Genomic DNA, 17,576 nt, shown 5'->3' with positions numbered 1-17,576 from the left:
TATTATTGTTATTAGATTCATCGGGCACTCCAGTTGTTTCTGTGTATAACTGTTGCCGTCCACAACCTTGGCCTACACATCCTTACCTCACATTTATGCTTCCTTTTTGTGGCATCATCCAATCTTTGTGTAATTGCATTTCTAAGTCATCCATTGCCTGACTTTACACCAATGATTATGTAACAATAAAATGTCATTTTTACCAAGAGCTATTTTTGGCACTTTTTATGAAGTTTCAGCCTTCTGTCACGTTTATTGATTTGAGCAGCGTGCGGGTACCGTTTCCTCTTCCTCCTGAAACACATCCCTGAATGTTGTTGCCCGTGTACCTTAATTGTGTGTAGATTTTATGAAGAGTGATTATTACTTCAGCCTGGAGCGAGATGCCATTTCACGACAGACGCGGATTTAGCAAAGCGGACTGACCACAGACAGGATGACTGATAACTGTTAAGTGCTAGACTGTGAACTCGCCCAAATGTGGAGGAGGAGAACATTTCCAACAATGCACTTCAGGTAAAATATGTCTTTTTAACTCTGGAAGATTAAAAAATTGCAAATTACCTCTTTATTGAACTGATAACTCAGTGACACGCACATTATTCCACATCTGTGGTTCACAACCTTTTCTGTCATGCATAATTTAACAAACTACACCAGCTGGAGTGACGGATGCTGGCTGATTTTACAGTGTCAGACTTTTTAGAGCCCTTTAAAGGGGAGAACATTTTCTAAAGATCCCAAATACATCCTGACGCGGATTTAGCAAAGCGGACTGACCACAGACTGTATATTGAAGATTGCTGTAGATGCAATGACAGCAAACATTGGTTAGTGAAGTGTAGCTGTGAAGGCTTGAGATGAGCTTTTCTCCATCACCACCTTTACAGTTGAAATCAGACTATACAATGAGTGTTATTAGCCAATGAGCTGAGTCATTAGTTCATTAGCTAATGACTTGCCATTTACAAGTCGTTAGGGAAAGAGGTGGACTCTGGTTCACCTTCATTTCTGACCATAATTTACATGATGAACTTCACGATGACTTGATGCTAGAGACTGAGCCCTCTATTATCAAGAAAGTGCAGCGGCTACTTTAGAGTCTGTTGGGGCTGTAGGCAGACATTCACAGGAGACACCGTCAACCAGTGAACATCACTGTTATCTTATTTATGACACCAACAGTTAAAAATAATAATAATAATAATGAAATGTAAGAGGTCTTATTGTACCAATGGTAATTATGTGTCTTGGCTGTTCTATGCCCTCCAGATCCAAAGACCTACTCTACTAAAGTTAGACCTAAGCAGGATCAACAGGAGTCAGCAGATCCAGGTGTGCCCTAAGTGGTCAGGCCTCCACCAGTGTCAGGGAAAATTCTGCACTTTGCCGCTGCTGTAGTTTAAAGTTTGTCAGGTCCTTAGGGGCCCCCTCCCAACTGGCTTGGGACGCCCAAGCAGTTGCCTGCCTTGCCTGTTGTTCCATCAGTGCCCCTGGAAAAGTGTTTGCTATGGTCACTAATAGGCACAGGTGCCAAACTGGCCCTGGGGCTAAATTATTAAAGACTGAAAAATCACCGAGCTCTCGTGTTATTGTTGGTACTGCAGAAATTTTGTCTGTCATTGCTTCAGGTATGTTATGCTAGCAGTCTGACGCACACAGATAAATATCTAAATGACTGGGTATCTCATCTAAAATATGAACGCAGGTCACTGGGTTTCAAATAACTGACTGCTATGGGTGCGTGAATTAAGTCTGAGATGGTCAAAACATCATCTGATTTGTTGCTCTTAATTCCCAATTTCAGCTTCAGCGATTTGGAGGCTAGTAAAAAGTAAAGTAATATTACAGCACAGTAAATGTTGTCAGAAAAAATGCTGAACATCTGTTCAAGGTGGAGGTTTTTAATTCTTGCATACTGGATACGCTAATATAGACTTCATTTGTTTTGGATGGGTGGAATACATCAAATGTAATTTTTGGTTTTTTGAGCATCCTGGACAGATGATACATGAGAAAATGATCTCTGATCTGATATCCTTTTAATTTTGTTATTAATTCGAAGTACCGAAATAGTACCACTAAAATCTAAATGATACCCATCCCAAGTCCCAGAGCAAAGGAACCAAGGATTGTTTGTCGACAGATTTTTATACAAATGGAAGCCTTTTTGACAAAAGGGTCGGCCCCTACAGACCATTAAGAAGTATGCAGCTCTAAGACACTTTCACTCTACAGGACTTGCTGAGATATTTCTCCCTGCAGGCAGCTAGCTGGCTAGGTTTCCAGCAACAAGAAATGCTTTTTGCACCCTGAGAGAAGCGAGTGATTTCACAACAGACTGGCAAGACGGCCACCATCAAATTAGAGTTTCTATTAGTCTAAAGATAATGTGGAAGAGAGTATTCACCACAAACCCTACCCCTGTGTATACACAGATAAGCTGTAAAGCAGAACTTTTAGAACAGCTAATGTTTATTTCCTATTTGATTTACAGGGAGATTTATCCATTACTTTAGGCTAATGTGAACTACTTCGGTGCACGCTTTTATTTATGCTTGTCCAGTGCTTTGCTGTTCTGCACTCTCAGATTAGTAGAGCTTCCAGGTACCTTTCAGTAAGACGTTTCAAATGAGCATTTTTACAAATCAATGCTCTACATGTCTGACCTCTGACAGGGAGACAGGCACGACCAGGTAGTTTCCTCCCTTCAGTGCCAGATCGCCTTTGTGGAACAGATCCAGGGTCAGCTGAAGATAGAGGATGGAGCCGTGGCTCCGTGTTGACAGATGGCTGCTGAATTTGCTCAGGAGCAGAGGATCAGGGGCGGAACCTGTTGGCGTGGTGACATTAGCAGCAATCTGGGTGCTGCTGCTGACCCGGTGATGGATGTAGTCACTCAGGTCGGCTCCCAGATCGCTGCTGTCTGGCAGGATGTCCAGCGAAATACCAGAGAACGGAAGGAGGGTGGTGATATCCTGCAGGAGAAGAAACAGTTAAATTACTGCTGATACCACACAAAGGCACAATTCAACAGTTAAAGAGCTGCAGTCTGAGGTGTATTAGCAAAGGACACATTTAAAGCACCAAAATCAGGACCCATTCCTCAGATGCTGTTGCCTCTGACTCACGCAGAGCCATGGGATACAGTACAGTAAATACTGTGACAATGACTCAAGCTCCAACATTGCTCACAGGCATCTCTCAGATTCGCATTTCATCTCCTTGCTTGCCATCCTCAGCTGCTCAACACCGGCCAAAACCAGCTATGACTGATCAAAAAAAAAAAAAGAAAAAAAAATCCATGTTATTGCAGCTCAGTTCCTCATTAACCATCACTGACATTTTGGTTCAACGACAAGCAGCGGACATGTGATCGCGGACAGTGCTTCGCTTAACCCCTTCACAACACTTCACTGCGAAATATTCAGGTCGTCATACAAGAGCGAGCTCTTCCTGTGAAATGGTTGAAGTGGTAAAAAAGAGAGGAGAATCACGATCCACGTAGGAATCGTGGACACCGCAGGAGCGGAATTAACAGCGGTACTGCTCATCCTTAACTTTTGATATTTAATGCTCACTGACTTTTAGTGAATCATGAAGAAAATAACCCCGAATGTGTTTTGTGTATTCCCAAACACTAATCCAATTATGCAACCGACTGGCTGGCTGTCAAGCTCCAGACTCCCAGCAGACTCCCAGTAGTATTACCATCCATTCAAGGCATAATCCTCGCAACATTTGGAAGCTTGGCTTTGGCATTGGACAGATGCGTCCGCTGTTTGGTGGGATTACCAACCGGATTGAGAAAATACATCAGACGGGAGAGACCGACCGTGCCAAACGTCACACTGTCTATACTAAACGCAGTGAAAGCACAACATCAAACTACACAGTGTGTACAGGGAGCAAACACAAAAGAAGCAGGATTTGGTAATACCTCTATCATTTGCGTAGTGTGAGCCAAGGTGAAATCTAAAAAGTTAGTTCACCCAGAAAATAACTCACAGTGCCAGATATATAAATAGTTGCATAGGTCAGGAGATTTCTGCCTAGTTAAAGTTAAAGAGTTCTCGCCTGATCAGTAACAAGTAAAACACACAAAACATCGTGCTACAAACGAGACACATGGAACTGTATTTGAAGTGTTAGAAAATAAGTTTTCAATTATTCAAAAGCTACATCTGTTTTTCAGAAACAGCAGCTGTGATACTTCACAGTAAGATTTAGCAATTATACAGTATCTGGTAAATGTCTATAAATATACTTTCATCCATGTTATCAGAAGTCCTCACGGAGTGATCAAGAAGGATGAAGCCTTTTTTCAGCTAAAGCTCGATGAATAGTGAGGTACACCCATTTAAATATTAATTAAACTGGTTCCAGTGGTATCACCATAGATTGCATATTTTTAAAAAATGAATGTAGCCTCCAGGTTTGAAAAGTGAAGCCAAAGCAGATGTTCCTCACGCTGCATTATTTCTAATGGTCCACTTGTATAGTAAACTATGGGAAAATTATGGTACTTGCCACTTTATTTATGATCTCAGAGTCTTATTAGAAACAGGATTAATTGTGAAAATTGCAGTCTCTCTTGACCCTTTTATCCAAAGACACACACATATTATTCCACAAACTAGAGGCAATAAAAATAGAATAAGAAAATTGACATATATATATAATATATATGTATACATATAGATATAGATATATTGCCTATTCATCTCAGCCAACTGTGATACTCTTAAAAAACTATTTTTATATGCATGATATCATCCTAATCACTGAGCGGGTGGGGCCAAGGAGAGAAACACAGATGTCTGATAGCCAGGCCCTGCCAAACTTTCTTGGCTTGTGGTCATTTAATACTGCCAGAGTATTGTTTTGAAGTAAGTCGTGAGTCACTAAACATTTAAGACCTCTGAGAATATTCTTGTTTAAAAAAGAATTTCCCACTTTTTCCCCACTATTTGTCCTTCAAGCTTGTGTCCTCTACCACAGGCGTGGGAGCTTCAGGGTTCTGCGTAGTACCTTTGTTGTTCCTAGGACTGCGTTCTTTTGGATAGAGATCTTGGCTGTCGTTCCTGGGATCTCTAGAGCCTCTTGCACAGTTTAGGGGTCACTGTCCCGAGCGCTGGGACCACTGTTGCCTTCACCCTCCAAACTTCTCGAGCTCCTCTCTCAGCCCTCGGTTCTTCTCAAGCTACTCATCTTGCTTCTTCCTGATGTTGCTTTCACTCGGTATAGCTGCATCAATCACTACAACCGTCTTCCTTTGCTTGTCCATGGCTACTATATCCGGTTGGTTAACCATCACCAGTTTGTCCGTCTTTATCTGGAAGTCTCACAGGGTCTTAGCTGGGTCATTCTCGACCACTCTAGGACGCGCAACCCATTTTTACTTTCCAGGCCATACTCACCACAGATGTTCCTGTATACTACGCCGGCGACTTGGTTATGGCATTCCATGTATACCCTGCCTGCTAGCATCTTGTACCCTGTTGTTATGTGCTGGATTGTCTCAGGGGCATCTTTGCACACCTGGGGTTTTGCCTGGTGTGGTAGACCCCAGCCTGATGACCTGCTCTACCTCCTGAGCTACAGCTACCCCAACTGAGATAAGTTGGAAAATGTGTGACATGTGCTGTGTTTCAGACATAAATATTCTCACTCACCACGAGGCCTGTCCTGACTGTGACCACCAACTTAAGCCAGTGGGGGAATTTGGGGATTATTTTGGTGATGAAGGTGGCTATGGTGTCCCCGTAGTCTGGCTTATGAAATTCAGCCTCATTTAGACTGTCAACCAAAATGATGTAGTCTTCTTCAGGTAGCCTCCGTTCTGATTACACACATAAAAAAGAGAGTAAATAATGAAACAGTGTCTATATCACTAACTTTGCAAAGGCCACAACATACAAACTCTAAAAAAGATTTATGCTGCGTATGAAGAAGACTGGTGCATCCTGGTTTTGTAGCACAGGATATGCTGAGAAAATTACCACCTGCCTATACTGATTATTTTGTACTGAAAGGAGTTCAGAGGCCATTGTTGTTTATTAGCTTGAAACAGGACATATCCATCATATTTTGCATCACCTAAGCTGTCAAAAAAAAAAAAAAAAAGATCTGCAAGGCTTTTAGGTCTAGTACAATCACATTCACACAAGTGCTCTCCATTTTTTTCCAACCTGGTTTATAGAGATGGAGCAGATAAAAAAGAAAACAAGAAAAACACTTCTCTACTCAGACTGCATGGAGGGCCCGGCCATAATAACACATCCATCTGTCTGATTGATTGTATTACGAGAAAGCCTAACCCTAACATTCAAAGCCTTCTTCTAAGTATTTTGTGACCTTGGAATCACAAATTACAAAGACAAAATAACATCCTCCTACTTTCCTATGCAAATGACCAAGAATCTGTTACACACTCTACAGTGTTTCAAATCGTTGACCTTAACTAGGAAAAATCATCAATGAGCCCATCATGGAGTCATCAACAGCCCACCCTGAAACGGAAGCTATTTTAATCTTTAAAATGTCTTTTAATGTTTAAATCCAATTTATCTTAGAGTGTGTGCGTATGTGTGTAATTACCCTTGCGCAGGCTGGCTATGGGCTCTAGGACACCCTTTCGGAAGGCAGCAATGGGGTCTTGAACGCAGGAACGTAAGCTCAGTGTGTTTTGTAGGTGAGGCTCTTGTATTAGCAGCTCCCTGTATGGAGCGAGCTGTGGCGCTCTGGCCAGCAGGGCGGCGACACTGTGCACAAACTCCGGCACCAGGCACGTGTATGTGTTGTCGGCCTGACAGAAATGGTAGGCGACCACCTGGAAGGAGGGAGAAGCAGGTGAAAAGTGACAAATGCTGCAATCTGTATCTGTTTATCTCACAACAACAATATCTGCAGTTGAAGTAGAAGTGCACAGAGCCAAAACATGAGATGGAACCGTAGATGAAAGCTGGTTCTTGTTTTAATAAAAAAATAAGTACTGTAAAAAAAAAAAAAAAGTCTTCAGCCACCCCTCATTTCTTTCTTATATCTTGCTAAATGAAAAATAGGTGCACTGATTTATTGAAACGTGCAGACATGGAAATACAGCTATCAGGGAAACTGGAGTATTCCCTGATAGCGTGAAAGTCAATATTTGGCATGACCACCTTTATTCTTAAACACCATTTTTGTCACTTCTGAGGCATCTTGTCAGTTTCTGTACACTATCTGTGTAATATGCATTAGTTGTGGGTTACTGGTTATGCACTGTATTCAAAATTGGCTGAATGAGAAACAGAGCAGAAGTGGTTATTTTTTGCAAGAGCATATTTCCCCCATACAGATAAATAGAACAAGAGAGAGAAGACATAGAAACAGCAATTTAACCCGGTCACCATGTCCTCACACCCTGCATGCTGTTATTGGCTGGGGGCTATACACCTGTGGCTCATAGGCTCCTCAGCCCAGAAACATCCAATGCACAGAAAACGTTGAAGAAAAGACGAACACGCCAGCAGGGATTCATTTTGTATCTGTACTTAAAAATATATTTATATATAACTGTAACCTACATTATTATTATCGTATAGTTCACACTTGTTCGCTTTGCTTATGTATGAAAACAAAGACATGTATGTTAATTTATCATGTTATTCTGTTGCTCTTCATTAAATCATTGTATGTAGTGAAATGGCAAAAACAGCTGTTCATAAACAAACAAATAAATAATAAAAACACATTTTATTGCTCTTCTTCTTTGCAAGCTACATTTTCACTGTATGAGACCGAGTAATCAATTACAGGCACTATTAGTGTCACTGCTTGATGAACACTTATGTGCATGACAACATCCCCAGTGCCACTGCACTAAAAATACTTTCGTAAAATGTGTTTACAAAGACCAACGTACACACAATGTCATCTGCTACACATTATTTAAATAATTTATAAAAATTCTAAATGTTATTAAAAAAAATCGTCAAAGCTATATAGATGTTGATAATCCTGGTACTCTAGGCAGTTTATATAGCAAGTTTCATCCAGATCGATATAGTAAGATACTTACTGTATAGTAAGATTATTACTTATGCATTTATTTATTCATTTCTTGCATTTTGGTTAATTGCAATCATAAAAAGTTAATTCCTATGCAGAAAACAATAATCTTAAATATTGTGAAACTAAAGAAATAAAACTAAATGTGACGAATACGAGCCATGATCTGAAATTAAAACAAGTGTCTTTTCTTTGTGATTTCAGAACAAATGTATGTACAGCTAAAAATGCATCAAACACTATAAGCACACAATAGAATTAAATATAAACACACATAAATGTATTCAGAAATCCTAAAGGTGGCTGAGTTATGAAATAGTTTCTCTAAAACACACTAAATACTGTAAAAAAAAAAAAAAAGAAGTATTAATTTTATCACTAATAATAAAGGTGACTTAAAAAATCAGCAGCTATGTGGTAACTGTTTTGCTGAAGCATAAACATGTGCAATCTTGTTAAGGTGCCAGTCTAGGCTATGAGTGGTTCACATATAATGCTACCAATGATTTTACTTTTGAGCAAACATCTTCACCATCACAAGTAGTCTGACTAGTTCCCATGGAAACTCTTATTGAGGCCAAGTTAGTAAATTTAGAAGCTTCCATGTCATCTATGTGATGCAGTCAGCAGCATGTTCTGCGCGTGTTCAAAAAAACAGAGAGGAACAGTCTGACATTAAAATTTTGTGTCACAAATGTGCAGCTCTTTAACAAAAAAGAGGAACAATGCTGCTTCTGCGTTTATCGCTTCGATCTTTTTTATGAAGGGCTGTTTTACAGTCATGGCTCTCCGTAGGACTGTTTGAGATGTTGCATTATATTACCATACTTACAAATCTAGTGACAACAAAACAACAACAACAAGAAAGAACTGGGCTACCAAAAGCACCATGACAAAATAATATATATCTAAAGGCATTCCTGAGATGTAAATGTAATTTTCTCCTGCAGGTGAGTCACAGCAGTCTGCTCAGCAACAGGATAAATAGCTATAAATGAGTGTGTTCTTCAGCTATATGTGTATGCAATCTCCTATCATTGTCAGGAGTGAACATCAGTCCTGAACATCAGAATGTTTTGTTTGGTGGATAACATTTGGGTTGAAATTCATTTTATGACTATTTAAATGTACGTTTTTTTGGCTTTTTGCCTTTACTGGATAGAGACAGTGAGATTAGGGGAACTAGGGGAGTAAAACGGTGCACATTTAAACTGGGTAAACTATAGGTCCCTCCAACATTAAAATTAGGTTTAAGTTAATAAGCCAGTAGTTTTCGTGGTTCAAGTGTCAATGTGAACCTGTATTCTTGCAGGTAGACGAAAAGACTGATACAAGTCTCAAACCTGTTTGCTGAATATGACACATTTGAGCTCATTTTGCTGAATTAATTTATACACACACACACACACACACACACACACACACACACACACACACACACACACACACACACACACACACACACACACACACACACACACATATATGTGGTTTTTTTAACACATAAAAATCACAATTATGCGATGAATAACCAGTCTTATTCAGCGCTGTGGGGAGGCGGGAGCTTGTTCAAGCTGTCACAGTCGCACTACAACACCCAGGACTGGTTGGCGGTCTGCCATAGGGCTGTACAGTATAGCACATGAACCTGGTAAAGAAACGAACTGTGACGTGTACATTTTCATGTGGATCAAAGGTACCAGAGAGAGATGGTGGCAGTTTTTGGGACTATGCATTTCCCCCTTTTTCCCCACTCTTTTATGCTTCAGCGACTTTATGGTTTGACAGTGGCATCGATCTTGTCATCCGACTCCCCCAGAGAGCAAAAATGCACACTCCTGGAGTGTGGAGCTATTGTTTTCAGGTTAGAATATGAACTATGAGGGAACATTTGTAACTGAGGATCTTCACACGTACAGAAGTACTAGAAGTGCATTCGTGTGTGTGTTTTGAGTTACCCTGGCAGCCAGGGATCTGACAGCCTCCTTCCTCGGCGGTGTGCTATCGCTTGTGCCTGAAACGTTGCCCTGGTTGGGATGGGAATCAGCCGGCTGCTTGGAGGCTGCTTTTCCCTGCCTATCCCCACCTGCACACCATGCAGAGCAACAACAACAACAAACTCTCAGGTGTAAGCAAAGAAATGTCACGAGCCTATAAAGAAACACAGTTAAACTGCTGCAATTCATTAGCGCATAAGATAGACGGGAAACTTTGGCACTGAGCAAAGCCTGCATTTCTCTGAGCTCATGCTAACTAACGCTGTCTTAAAGCTAAATTAAAATGACAACATACAATGCAGATATGGATAAATAATGCAACGGTGCTGAAAAATGAATGCTACACTGCTTTTTTTTTTTTTTTTTTACACTGCTGTTTTCTCAGCCTGTAATTTTAACAATGCTTCTTATTGTACAACAGAAAAAGCCTGAGATCAGTCAAAAGGTGCATATATGGACATTTTTATATCGCACAGAGTAACACAGTTTATTCAAAAACAATGTGCATGTCACAGTGTGTAACGCGGATTTATGTGCAAAATCTTTTTCTTTTTTCCTCTCCTCAGATAAAAGAGCCGTGCCACTCATGAAAGGAGGAAAACAACAACCTCACTCCCCTTACACAACTGCAATCAGCAAAGAAACCTCAGGGGAGAACTTGAAAGAAGAGTGTTTGACCTAGTTACCAACTCCTCAAAAAGTGATGTTTCCTTAAATTTCATACATATACATATATATATATAATTTAAAAAAAAAAGCACTTTTACTAGACTGTACTGGATACTCTATGAATTATGCCAGTCCTTGCAGATGCATACAAAAACAAATTACAGTGCTCTGAATTTTTTTTTAAAAAAAGGAAAGCTCTTACACTTAGGGGAGGAGCCGGGGCTGTGAGGGATGCTGGGACCTCCCAGTGATGTACGCATGCCGTGACAGCTGAGCGTCACTAGCCTCCAGATGACGGCGGTCTTGCCAGATCCTGCGTTACCCACAATGACAGCACCGCGTCCCTCACAGCTGCGTGTTTTTCTAAGGACCTCCTCCAGACGTGTGAAGAGCCAATCCCGGCCAACGAAAGGTGTTTCCGTGGTGATGCCGGGAACTTCAAATAGAAGCGGTTTTAGCATGATGTCAGCTTGTTTGAATGGTACCAATCGCCCTGGATAGAGAGAAAACAATCGAGATAAGTATGTAAGAACTCATCACCCCATGTACAGTACTGTGCAAAAGTCTTGAGCCACAACTCATTTCTTTATGTTTTAGTGAGAAAATAGGAAATATATACACTGATTTATTTAAATGTGAAAACATAGAAATAATAGAATTTATTAGGGAAAACAAGAGTTAAAGGGAGCATTTTGGGAAACCACTACAAGGTAGAGGCTTTCCTTGGAGAAGGGGGCTTTGGTATTGTAGCCAAATGTCGTGATACCATGACCAACCGAGCTGTGGCTATTAAGGTCAACAAGAGCGACCCTGATATTCTGCAACAGGCAAAACTGGAAATTTTCATCCTGGAGCAGCTGAGAAGGTTGGATCCAGACGCTGCCAACATTGTTAAATGGAACGGCTTTTTCCACGACGGGGAGTGGGTTTGCTTAAAGTTCGAACTCCTTGATCAATGCCTGTGGGACTATATAGGGGACCGGAAAAACCAGGGTCTCCCCATAAGCGAAGTCAGGCCAATTTTAGGTCATCTCACAAATGCTCTGTCCCACCTGGGTTCTGTGGGAATAGTGCGCGCTGACCTCAAACCTGGAAACATCATGGTTGTAAATCGCTATGAGTCTCCAGTCAAAGTCAGACTTATAGACTTTGGCCTCGCATGTCCTGCGTCTGCAGTGATGCCTGGTGACCGTGTGGGGACGGTTGGTTATAGTGCACCTGAAGTTATGCTTGGCCTTCCTTACAATGAAGCAAGTGACATGTGGTCTCTGGGGCTGGTAGCTGTGGAGCTTGGTACAGGCGTGCCACTCTACCCTGGAAATGAAGACTATGATGTTTTGAAATTCATCATAGAGACTCAGGGTCAGCCACCAGATCATGTTCTAGACTCTGGCGTGTACAGTGAAGACTATTTCATTGAAGACAACGACAACCAACAGCGCTGGACATTTAAGACTGACCAACAATTTCAGTACGAGACAGGATATGAGTCCCTGGAGACAAGATACATAAAACTGACGCGTCTCGATGACCTCGAACAAGTAATGATGTTTAGAAGAGGACCTGAAAATGGCCAACGTTTGTTTGTAAGCTTAATTAAACAGATATTGGCCTCGGATGCAAACCAGCGCATAACACTGTCGGAGGTTCTCCGGCATCCCTTTTTCAACCCTAAGAGTTCCCCTTGCATTGGCATGAGTGCTGAAAGACCACAAAACCCTGTGGTCTTTCAGCACCCTTCACACTTGAAATGCAAGAGATCAGAGAAAATCAACTGCAGTTTTCAAAACTCGGTTGAATTTTCTCAGCAAGTATTCGTCCGCACGTCAGCCAGCCCATCCTTTGGCTCAGATGAGCTTGAAATAGTTGAAGGGAGCATTTTGGGAAACCACTACAAGGTAGAGGCTTTCTTCGGAGAAGGGGGCTTTGGCCAATTTTAGGTCAACTCACAAATGCTCTGTCCCACCTGGGTTCTTTGGGAATAGTGCACGCTGACCTCAAACCTGGAAACATCATGGTTGTAAATCGCTATGAGTCTCCCATCAAAGTCAGACTTATAGACTTTGGCCTCGCATGTCCTGCATCTGCAGTGATGCCTGGTGACCGTGTGGGGACAGTTGGTTATAGTGCACCTGAGGTTATGGTTGGCCTTCCTTATAACGAAGCATGTGACATGTGGTCTCTGTAGCTAGTGGCTGTTGAGCTTGTTACAGGGGTGCCACTCTACCCTGGAAAAAAATATTATGATGTTTTGAAATTCATCATAGAGACTCAGGGTCAGCCACCAGATCATGTTCTCGATCCTGGCGTGTACACTGAAGACTATTTCACAAAAGACAACTACAACAAACCGCCCAACAATTTAAATACGAGACAGGATATGAATCTTTGGAGACAAGATACATGAAACTTAAACGTCTGGATGACCTCGAACAAATAATGATGTTTAGACGAGGACCAGAAGATGGCCAACGCTTATTTGTCAGCCTAATTAAAGAGATGTTGGCCTTGGATGCACACCAGCGGATAACACCCTCTCAGGTTCTACGGCATCCCTTTTTCAACCCTGGCCTCTCCAACAGGTTCCCAAGTATCAACATTGAAAAACCATACAGAGTCAATCTCTAGCATGGCATCTTCCACCCTGGACAAAAGTGATAAAAACACAAACTGGGGTTGGAAAAGGATATTAACAGCAAATTACACTGGAAATATTAATTAAGCTGCTCCAATAAATATCACTTTGGCTTTTTTTATTTTTTAATTTTCACTAGTAGTTAGAAATCCAAAGTTGCACATTGATGATGATTTCACATCACTAAGCAGGTTATCAAATGTGGACAGAATGTTAGCAGAATCTTATAATTCTCATAAGATTCTGTTTTTGTGTCATTCAATACAATGTGTTTATGTCTGACATACTGATATGAATCATAGTATCTTATGGAATTCCAAAAATGGCTGCCAGGACAGCTGCCACCACACTGATGTGACACACTACAAATCAACTCTTTGATGCTCTGTGCTGAGTCTGCACAATAACCTGCACTTAAACATTCATTTAATATCACGTACACATATACACATACTGTCCCTCAAGAAGACACTGAGAAAAAATAAAGAATAACATTGAGACTGTAACTTTGCCATAAGTCATAGGTGTCAAACTCTGGCCCGCGGGCCAAATTTGGCCCACAGCCTAATTACATTTGGCCCGCGAAGCCATACCAAATTACTATTAGAGCTGGCCTACTGGTATTATACAGCTAATATATATATTGTTTAGTATTAAGCTTTGCTTGTTCCATATTCAGTTTTCCAGCAAAACTTATTTGAGTCCATAAGAAAAGAGTCATTCTTATATCTGGAGGAAGATTTTTTTTTTTTTCAATAAATATTATTGTTAGCCCGCGACTTTGTTCCAGTTTTGAATTTTGGCCCACTGTGTATTTGAGTTTGACACCCCTGGTCTATAGTCTATAGAAGCACCTTGTTAATCTGGCTAGCATTACTTGATGACTCCACTCTCCTCCTTCTCTAAATATGGCCACTTCTGGATTCAAAAGCTGGGGCTACAAAATGCCGCAAACCAGTGGTATGCAGTAGCAGTCTATAGTGGCTACATGCTGCATGCAGTTGTACTTGCTCAAAAAATACCTTTGGAGTCATCACTTGTGCGTCCAGATGTGTTGTGTTTGCGAACAGAGCCTCTGTGCCCAGTAGCCCTTTGACTGTCCAGATAACCCAAATCCTCTAGTCGAGTGGAGCTTGTTGCTGTAAGGAGAGAATGGGAGGCGGTTGAATTCAGCGAGAGAAAGAGAGATCCAGTAAAGATGCACAGCAGAAACTCCAGTCAATTACTGTATCCATGGAGACAGGAAATATAAACAATTTTTGCTGTTAATGATACGTGCTCAGTGACCTTGAGGAGAAAAGAGAGAAGAGAAGAAAACAGCTCTTCTCACATCCTGTAATATCAAGCTGACATGAGTCTGAAATGACCAAATGTTTCATAGTGTCTCACGCGTCAGGACACCAAATTTGCGATAATCAGTAGAAACACGTCGCCGGCTGTAATGCAAAAATGTATCAGCTGTCAATAACAGGATTACACGCATTCCTCTAATGACCAAATAAGCCACATAAAAGCCAACATGACACATACAATTGAGAACGTGTTGTACTGAAGGGCAAATAACAAAACAGATAGAGTTCTTTACTCCTACATTTGCCTATCCATCCACCTACTCACACCACTGAGTTTACAGGTCAGCAAGGCATCTGCAGTTTCTGAGAAATGTAGTCTTTAGTCCACTGTGAAACACAAGAAAGTATGCACTTTGCAGTTCCTTAAATGTGATTTTCCACATAAACAGTGTATTTGTGATACATCTCTATGGATTATTAACAGAGAAACAATAGAAATAGAAGACCTAGCACACTGTAATGCAATCTGACACAACAGTCCATTAATAAATAGTACCTCGTGTTGTCAGTGAAGCAGTTCTGTTCGAGAGCTGCCAAATGAACCCGACTGTAAGACACAAAGTTCATTAAGCAGCTTGGCGGTTTCTGATGGATTTAAGGAAAGAATAATTGTTAACATCCCTACACATTTCAGTCCAGCAAGCAGACAACCCGTCGACACACAAGCAACTATAACTGATATATATATATATATATATATATATATATATATATATATATATATATATATATATATATATATATATATATATATATATATATATATATATATATATATATATATATATATATATATATATATATATATATATGGCCAAGCTTGAAACCTGGATCCCCCGTAGCCGGTTACCAAGATTACGTGAAGTACCCTCAGAAGGTCTGCTAGATGATGTTAATGCAGCACTACGGGCAATACCTACAACCACGATTACCGACACTAACAAGCTGATCTACAATACGGCAGCAGTGATCAGTGAGATGCTTGGCTACAAGTTGAACAGCGAAAAGGGGCAGTACCCTCCATGGAGAAGGAGGCTAGAGGGCAAGATCAAAGTAGCACGGAGGGAGGTTAGCCAACTAACGGAGTTGCAGAAAGGTGCGACAAATAAGGTGCCTAAGAAATACAGCAAGCTGTCCATACCTGAGGCCTTGGAAACTGCCAAGCAAAGACTCACAGCCTTGGCCAGCCGCTTGAGGAGGTACACCAGAGAGATAGAAGGCAGGAGAATAAACCAGCTGTTCTCCACAGAACCAGCAAAGGTGTACTCTCAGTGGCAAGGGAACAATAAGAGAACAGCACCACCAAGGCTGGAGACGGAGCAATACTGGAAGAGCATATGGGAGAAGGATGCAACCCATAACGGCAATGCTCAGTGGCTAGAGGATCTGAGGGCAGACCACAGCGACCTCCCTGAACAGGGTCCAGTAACCATCACAGTGTCAGATATCCAAGAAAGGGTCTCCAGTATGAAGAGTTGGACAGCACCAGGGCCCGACATGGTTCACGCCTACTGGCTGAAGAAGCTGACTGCACTCCACGAGCGTCTGGCAGCACAAATGAACCAGCTGCTAGTTAACGAGAGACACCCGGAATGGCTAACCGAAGGCCGGACGGTCCTGATCCCCAAGGACCCCAAGAAGGGACCGGTCCCCTCCAACTACCGACCAATAACCTGCCTCAGTACTATATGGAAGCTCCTGTCAGGCATCATATCGGCTAAGATGAACAGGCACATGGGTCAATACATGAGCGGGACACAGAAAGGAATTGGCAAGAATACCAGAGGCGCAAAACACCAGCTACTGGTAGACAGAACAATCAGCCGAGACTGCAAGACCAGACTGACCAACCTGTGCACTGCCTGGATTGATTACAAGAAGGCCTATGACTCAATGCCCCACAGCTGGATACTGGAATGCCTAGAATTGTACAAGATCAATGGGACCCTAAGAGCCTTCATCAGGAACTCAATGGGGATGTGGCGTACAACACTAGAGGCCAACTCCAAGCCCATAGCACAAGTCACCATCAAGTGCGGGATCTACCAAGGAGATGCTCTGTCCCCACTGCTGTTCTGCATAGGCCTGAACCCCCTCAGTGAGATCATTAACAAGACTGGCTACGGATACCGACTACGGAACGGAGCAGTTGTCAGCCACCTCCTGTACATGGATGACATCAAGCTGTATGCCAAGAGTGAACGAGACATCGATTCACTGATCCACACTACCAGGCTATACAGCAATGACATTGGAATGTCGTTCGGACTGGAGAAGTGTAGCCGGATGGTAACAAAGAGAGGGAAGGTAGTCAGAACTGAGGGGATTGAACTACCAGAAGGCAACATTGCAGACATAGAGGACAGTTACAAGTACTTGGGGATCCCACAGGCGAATGGGAACCATGAAGAGGCCGCTAGAAAAGCTGCAACCACCAAGTACCTGCAGAGGGTCAGGCAAGTCCTGAGGAGTCAGCTGAATGGTAAGAACAAGATCCGGGCCATCAACACGTACGCCCTGCCCGTGATCAGGTACCCTGCTGGGGTAATAGGCTGGCCAAAGGAGGAGATAGAAGCCACTGACATAAAGACAAGAAAGCTCCTTACCATGCATGGAGGGTTTCACCCCAAATCCAGCACCCTGAGGCTGTACGCTAAGCGGAAGGAAGGGGGCCGGGGACTGGTGAGTGTCAGCACCACAGTCCAGGATGAGACAACGAACATCCAAGAATACATTAGGAAGATGGCCCCAACTGACCGAGTGCTCAGTGAATACCTCAGGCAGCAGAAACCCAAGAAAGAGGAGGGAGACGAGGAACCATCATGGAAGGACAGGCCCCTGCACGGTATGTACCACCGGCAGATAGAGGAG

The 17,576-nt window shown here is 42.1% G+C and overlaps 1 protein-coding gene across 1 annotated transcript in view; it reads right to left on the bottom strand.

The window, feature by feature from the left end:
* Positions 1–17,576, bottom strand: part of LOC146639904 (protein TANC1-like) — a 49,369-nt gene that overhangs the window by 11,881 nt on the left and 19,912 nt on the right. Inside the window, exons 7-12 of the mRNA XM_085356377.1 lie at positions 14,376–14,492; positions 10,921–11,211; positions 10,011–10,138; positions 6,601–6,832; positions 5,676–5,842; positions 2,670–2,978 (exon numbers count right to left, since the gene is read on the bottom strand). Coding sequence (XP_085212503.1) covers positions 2,670–2,978; positions 5,676–5,842; positions 6,601–6,832; positions 10,011–10,138; positions 10,921–11,211; positions 14,376–14,492 — 1,244 coding nt within the window. The remainder of the gene's footprint in view (positions 1–2,669; positions 2,979–5,675; positions 5,843–6,600; positions 6,833–10,010; positions 10,139–10,920; positions 11,212–14,375; positions 14,493–17,576) is intronic.

Source organism: Diplotaxodon limnothrissa, linkage group LG1, assembly GCF_057381915.1.
Source record: "Diplotaxodon limnothrissa isolate DT_005_m linkage group LG1, D_limnothrissa_male_GT1.1, whole genome shotgun sequence".
Taxonomy (NCBI): Eukaryota; Metazoa; Chordata; class Actinopteri; order Cichliformes; family Cichlidae; genus Diplotaxodon; species Diplotaxodon limnothrissa.
Note: the sequence above shows the minus strand (reverse complement) of the source record. Positions and strands in the feature narration are given on the sequence as shown.